Source organism: Mastigoproctus giganteus, chromosome 4, assembly GCF_048544385.1.
Source record: "Mastigoproctus giganteus isolate SK-2022 chromosome 4, ASM4854438v1, whole genome shotgun sequence".
Lineage (NCBI taxonomy): Eukaryota > Metazoa > Arthropoda > Arachnida > Uropygi > Thelyphonidae > Mastigoproctus > Mastigoproctus giganteus.
This window is the reverse complement of record NC_143578.1, coordinates 69,730,491-69,737,963: the sequence shown is the minus strand read 5'-3', so window position 1 is coordinate 69,737,963 and position 7,473 is coordinate 69,730,491. Positions and strand designations below refer to the sequence as shown.

Below are 7,473 nucleotides of genomic sequence, written 5' to 3'. Positions count from 1 at the left end.
TGTTCAGGCTTAACGCCCTCCTGTTTTTTTTTTTTTTTATTCCGGAAGATGCTCAAAGAAACTATTACAGAGATGCAGTACCTCCCACTCCGTTTCACTTGAAGGAAAATATCTACTCGTCATTGGCCAGATTATTTGGATCGAAAACCTTGCTACGAGGTTGGAAACTGCTTTTAGTTCGGAACGAAATGAAAGACCCTTGGAAAATATCTCGGCACCAACAGAGAAATATTTAATTCGACGTAGTTTCGTGTGGTAAGTAAAATGTTATGAGTGTTCTGATAAGTGAATAAATAAATAAAAATAAACGTCTTAATACTTACTTCTTACTAGCCTTCTCGGCGAGGAAAAAAAAAAGATAAAAAGATTTTTTCTTTTTTAAGTCATCTTACTTAATTCTATGAAAATTACAATATATATCATATAACAGATGGTAAATCTTGACTGTTACTATCATATATATATTATTTTCATTTAACCTTTATTAATTTAATGACTTCATATATCATTTTTTGTTCAGCTTTGAAAAGTGTAAAGCCATATCCTTCTTGAGTAACGTACTGTCGAAGAGTTTCTGTAACAGATTTTAACGATTCCAGAATTTATTTATTTAACTAATTTCATAGCGTTAATATTTGGTTTTACATTTATTATAGTGGCCTTAATTTTTATCCACCAGTGGCATATTTCGACAGAAATTGAAATTTATAAACATTTTTTTTTTTTTTTTGGCTGTGTTCCCTTCTGGTTTTCAGACCATCAGTTCTTTCAGATTTCAGACCTCCAGTTCTTTCTTTGATCCTCTCAGGTAGCAGTGTAGTAATTGCAGTTATAATCAGCATCCTCCCACAGTGGGTTTGAATTCAATCAATGAAATGGGAAGTTTTTATGGGCTTTTCCACAATTTGGCAGAGTTAGTCGGCCTCGAGAGAGGACCGCATGGAAACTCGGGTTTTTTGTCCAGCAAATAGCAAGGTGGTACTCGAATTATTAAAAAAGTAGGAGATCCCTGGACTAGATCAATCCAGACATTTCTAAAACATTTAGAGATTTCTCATCTCACTCCAGATGATTTCAAACTTGTCCGTGTGATCTAGCCATAACTTTTAAATTCATCTGTACTTCTATCTTTGTCAAGCCCGTGGCCTCCTAGCTGTGGCGGGCACATTATTGTTTCTATAGTGTACAATAAAGATTTCCTCTCTCTTTCTGCTTTATGTGTACTTATTATCAAAAGCCACTGAACACCTTTTGCGATTTAACTATACCTGTCCCAAATGGCTGTTGGCCAGTGCAGAACAGATTGTATCTGTATTATATTGCCAGTGCATAGCGAATGTATCAGTCAGTGCGTTGACAATCAATATTAATTTTTGAGCGTGCAAAATTTGAATGAGGCACCATAATCTGATGAAATATCTCAGTATCAAGGTGTATACTCAGTATCAAGATGTAGTGCTGTAAGAGTGTTAGTTAACACTCTTAGAACACTACATCTTGATACTGAGATCTAGGATCATTGAAAACAGCATTTGCAACCTATCAAGAGTCATCTATGTAAAAACTGCAATCGAATGTGAAAATCCACGGGTAGTATGATAAGTGTTTCTAAGGAACTCAGTTTTAATGGTCGAGCTGCTGTACAAAAGCCACACCAAACCATACCACACCATTCATCGCTTAGCAAGGCTGTAAAATTCATTGTCACAGCCTTGTTTTCACTAAAGAAAATAAAGATAAAAATCCGTATTAATTTTATGCTCGTTACCGTGTAAAATTTTATACTCGTGACCGTGCTCGTGTAAAAAAGTAAACAGAAACCGCAGTATATAGAAAAAAAAAATCAGTATTATTCTTTAGTGCGCCATACAAAAGTCACACAATAATGAAAATTGAGTTCAGTGTTCAATCTCCGAAAGAAGACTCAACATAATCCTTAGATGGTTTTTCGTCTTTCTGGGCAAACCATCCGAAAAGTATTATATCTGTTTAACAGTAGCACAAGAGTAGAGATTCTCAACTTTTAGTCTGCGGACATCTTGGGCATCCGCTAATGTGTTTCTAGAATATTTTAATAATTACCTGTTAGCGAACTGTAATACGTTTGGAAGTTGTGGAGCAAAATGGAAAATTAAGCTGTCTGTGACTGAAAGATGAGATTAATGAGCCAAAACCAAATGCTAAAAATGCTTGTGAAACTCAAAACATAAAGACTACAATTTTTTATCCACATTCATTTTGAATATAAGTTACAGAGAAATTGCAAGTAGATATGTTTTTCTTATAAAAATCTGAAACTTCATGTATCGTTTCTTCAAAACTGAAGACTGGAGACTTGGTTTATCAGTCTATTAAGATATTACCATAATTTTGCTGAAACTGGCCAGTTTATAACAATTGGTCATTTTCTACATATCGCGAATTGATTTTTAGAATTTTTTAAAATTTTTCGCTTATTTATTATCTTAGTACTGTACTTGATTATTATTTTATCAAATTATTTTTGTTTAAAACTGGACGGTAAGGTATATTTTGGATAATAAAGTATATACAGTATTATAATTTATATTTCCGTATTTAACAGTTATTAAGAAAATTATACATTGTAATATTACTTCAATGTGCGAGTTTTACAAATTATCCATAACAGTAATCCATGCTAACGATCACAGAATATTCGTTAACGGTCATTGGAATTCCTCTAAACGTAAGGTTGATTGAGAAGCACTGTGGTGAGACCAGAGTTTTCCTTCAAATTGATATGTCAGTGGTGAGAAGAGGAGGTTCTTCCCCAAAATTATGACCATAATTTTTAAATTATGGTCATAATTTTGGGAGAAGTTACAATAATCAGTAAGTTAATGATTAGCATGATCTTGGGGAAGTTAGTTATTCAAATACAAATGTCTGGTTTATTCTAAACACAGTTCAGTATTTAATAAAGTAAAACAAGAGGAGATGCAGTACCACATCTCCTCTAATTTTAGTTAAGTTTTTTCATATTTTATGATAAATATGTGCAGTTACCATTGTAAATGCGTCATCTTAAATATATGGCCCAATCTTGTAATAGATATCTTTTTAACATGGACTAACGTTTGCCTTACTAGAAAACAGACATTACTCCATCAACAGAGCTGCCAACAAGAATTTTTTATTATCTCCTTTGAATAGGCGTACAGAAATCTACTGAATCACGTGATAACATGGTACGTCAACGCCTGGCTTCATTCCAGAGAAAACAAGAGATCGAATGCTAGTCTACATTTATCATTAAGCCATCGAAGGTGTAAAGAACAAAAGAAGAAAAACAGAAAAGCACATATTTTTTTATTATTTTTCTAACTGAAATTGAGGCATAAACGATAGAGTTTCTTGATACATGCAGTTATTTTTTACATATATATATATGTATGTATGTGTGTGTGTATGTTGCTTTGACTTGCACTTCACAACATACCCAGACAGTTTCCATGTTTTTGCAAGTCAAGCTGAGAAATTAGTCCTATGGAAGCAGGATGATTGGAAAAATACACAGAGATCTTGTCTAAATAGTCATTATTTTCTGCTTTATACTTGTTTTGTATACCTATCTGCTGCCGGATGATGAATAATCATCATTGCTGACACTGTACAACGAACTTCGCTTTCCGGGACCACCAAGAAATTCTGATAGCCGCTTGGTGGCGCTGATACCATACGGGGAAGCATATCTGTACAAATAGTGGACTCCTTCCCTCTTCCCTGGTCCTCCAAGAAATTCTGACAGTCGTTTACCTGGTCCGCCTAAAAACTCAGAAAATCTCTTTCCTGGTCCTCCTAAGAACTCTGACCATCGCTTTACCTCCAGTGGATCGTAAGATGATCGCTTTCCTGGACCCCCAAGGAATTCAGACAGCCGTTTACCAGGACCTCCGAGAAATTCAGACAATCGTTTTCCGGGTCCACCGAGGAATTCTGAAAGGCGTTTGTCAAAATTGTATTCTATTGGCAGTCCAGTGGGACGAAGGTATATACTACGGAAGGTTACGCTGTCTGGATCTAAATATATGAAAACAAGAACAGTGTTAAATATAGAAACGTTTATATTTCAATAAAAAATAAATATCATCAGCAATTAACAAACATACTTTCCTGTGATCAAATACGAAGATAATCTCGGTGTTAATTCACGTAAATATTAGTATGGCATATTAACTAAACGCTACTAATAGGTAATGTTGTAAATCTTGTTTACATTTATTGTCAAGTTCATTATGGGTATCTAATATTTTGATACTCAATGCAGTTCTTGAGAGTAAACTACACCCTCAATAATTGCAATGACTTTATTTTTAAATTATTGCTCTTTTTAAAAAAAAAAAAGAAACGAATATACTTCTAAAAATAGCAAAGAAAAATTAACTAACTCACGTAGAAACAATTTCACCTTTCTTATTATTCGCACTGTGTTTAAAAATTCATCTAGAAATTATAAACACCCATCAGAAATCAAATACATAAGTTTGGGATTATCTGATAAATAAGGTACACTCAAAAAATGTTCCCGGAAGTGTTTAATAACAAATACTTGGAAAAGCGGAAAACATATCACGTTTGAGATGTTTAGAGATTGGGCCCATATTTTAGTGTGTGAGGTAACTCTTCGTATTGTCGTGAACGAGCTCAGTAACTGTAATCTGGGCAATTTGCACAATTGCCCAGATGTACTAATCACAGATTTTTTCGTGCTGTAAAACAAGTGCCCATCGAAAAGCAGTAAGATGAAGATTCGATGAAACACGAACAAGGCCAAAGTAAAAGTGATGGTGAAAGACTTTTTTCACGACAAAGACGTCATCGTCCACTTTGAATTCATACCGGAAGTCAAAACTGCAAGTTGAAGCCTCTTCTGAAAGATGAGATCACAGACCGAAAAATGGATCACGCGTATTCGGTTTTACTATATAGCAATGAACTCGAACACAAGTCCATTTTGGCCAAACAGTATCTCACTAAACTTGGAATAACAGCGTTGGCGCATCCACCTTACTCACACAACATGATGGCTTCTTTCTGAGGTAAAAACTATTGCTGAAAAGTTGCCATTTCAAAGATGCTAACGAAGCGTAGACATAACAGCATATTCACTTCTGGTCATTTTAGAAAGTACTGTGTTCATCACAGGGTTCCATGGCGGAGTTGAACTAATTTAGGTTCTGCCCTACATAAGACACAACACATAAAACAGTGCAAGTGGCTGCTGCGACGGTGGTTATAAAATTGTTTCCAATCAATTTGAAAACACGTTACGCCGGGAACTTTTTGAATATAGGTCTTCTGCCCAAATAGGTATTTTGCGTAGGTCCCCTGTGTAACGTTGTTTTAACTTTATGTATAACTTTATTTTGTAATTATTTTGCAGATTTAAAAGGTTATCTGTGCTGTTAACCGAGTAGTTGTTCATTTATAAATGTATTCTCCAACATATATTTTATGAAGAAAAAAAACTGGTTATAAAAAGGAAAATTTAACATTGAATATGACCCCCCTCTTCCCATGGGCTTTACTGCCATCAGTAACCCTACCTGGATTTTCTACAAGTTTTTGGTATGTAGAAACTGGTATCGTACTGCATTCCTCCTAGAAGGTTGTGGCTAATTCTTTGCTTGAACTAGGATACCTTGTTCTGACTATATTATTGTTCAAACGAAAGGTGTCCGAAAGATGCTCAATCAATTAGTTCATCGATATTCAGTTGAATTCAGATCTTGGCTGTGACCTGGAAATGTCAGGTTTGCCACGTTATTCTCTTTAAACAGCTGTTTTTTTTAATCATGCTTGGTGACTCAGAACGTTGTCATAATGATACAAACACAGCCCATCTGCAAACAATTGCCACAATTTCGTCTTCTCGATCTCCAACCCAAGCACGGTACTAAGTACTATAGGTTCTAATACCTCTCGTGTTTGGGGTTTACATAAAAAAAAAAAAATTCATGTAAGGCAGGATGCCTTATCTGAATTGTTGTATTTGAGATATTTGTTATGTTCTGAGGAATGTCACAAAAAATCTCTGCATTTCTGGTATTTCACCGATAATAACTAAGTGAAACAAGTCCAAACCACGTGAAATAAGTCATATCGTCACGTTACCACCATTGCACTTTATTGATGCCGCAGTACAATTTGGGTGAAACCGTACTTTGGGCATATGATACTCACGGGCATTATCTAATGCCTGAAGTATGTAGCATGGTTCATCACGCCATTCTTCACATATGGATTGATAAATCACGACGCAATATATTCCAGGATTTGGAAATATGGAGATGTGGCGATCTTCATATCTGCACATTTTGAGGTCTCGTACGAGTTCTTTAACTATATTGAAAAGAACCCATGGGCAGAGATGGTTTAAGTGAACGGGAAGTAATGCCAGTGAAACGAGCTTAAATAACTTTAAGGGATGTGCCAGGGTAGTAAACAATACAAGAACATTTAGCTTGAACTGCGTCTACAGCACGTCAGGAGTGTTGTCAGTAAAACTAGCTTAAACTACTGGTCACGGCAATTAACCCTGACGTAATTGAGCCAACAGGAAACTTGCTGTCCTATACAAATAGGGGAGGATGAGTTCCATTAAGTCATGTATAATGTATTTAGAAGGTACTGACAAATTAGGAACAGTTGTGGTGGATAATCTTTGTTATCAAAAGTAGCTGGAGAGCAATAAAAGCATCTCAGATTCGGAACTCATCGAACTTGCGTGCTTAAGGAAACTTACGCGTTCCAGCACAGAATCTGTGACGTGAGGTAGTCGGAAGCAAAGGAAAAACAAGAGAGAGAAGGTACTTACAGAAGACTGAAAATATGACAAGTGCCTCTATATGCAGATGAAATGGGAAAGCAAGTGTGAATGCCTCTTCTGGGTGATTTCACCCAGAAGAGGTGGACAGTCCGTAATGGTCTGGGGCGTGTTCAACTGGTACGTCTAGACGCATCTCTGAACGGTCCATGTTACGTGTCCATCCTTGCAGACCATCTGCATTCTTTCATGGTCATCGTCCACCCACAGGGTAATGGACTCTTCTAGCAGGACAATGCGCCTCCCCACAGAGCCGTGGTGACTAGACCATGGTTTGCCTCTTATTGATTGGAGCAAGTGGGAGGGAAACTCACCTTAAGGACAAAATTATTACATCAGTTAGACTATTGTTATTTGCATCAGCATTAGGAAATGTGCTTGGGGCAAGGATGTTCTACATCTGGTATACACCCTCCCCCATCCAGATATCAATACAACTTTCGAGCTTAAAGGCAAGTAAGGCCTATGGGATTGATAGCATACACTCAGTAATTTTGAGGGAGGTAGCAAGCGAGTGCATCGGACCATTAAGATTAATTATGAGTGTTAACGGACTCAAGGATTGGAGAGGTGCAACTGTTTTACTAATGCATACAAGTGTTTGTAAGAGCGAAATAGGTAACTAC

The 7,473-nt window shown here is 36.3% G+C and overlaps 1 protein-coding gene across 3 annotated transcripts in view; it reads right to left on the bottom strand.

The window, feature by feature from the left end:
* Nucleotides 1-3,134: 3,134 nt before the first annotated feature.
* The window catches only part of LOC150086820 (uncharacterized), a 109,258-nt gene continuing 104,919 nt past the window's right edge, over nucleotides 3,135-7,473 (bottom strand). For 2 of the 3 annotated variants that reach the window (XM_090371593.1, XM_090371592.1), the window contains exon 3: nucleotides 3,135-4,041. In XM_090371593.1, the coding sequence (XP_090227719.1) occupies nucleotides 3,590-4,041 (452 nt within the window). In that variant the 3' untranslated portion in view covers nucleotides 3,135-3,589. The remainder of the gene's footprint in view (nucleotides 4,042-7,473) is intronic. The other variant, XM_090371594.1, reaches the window with a different exon arrangement.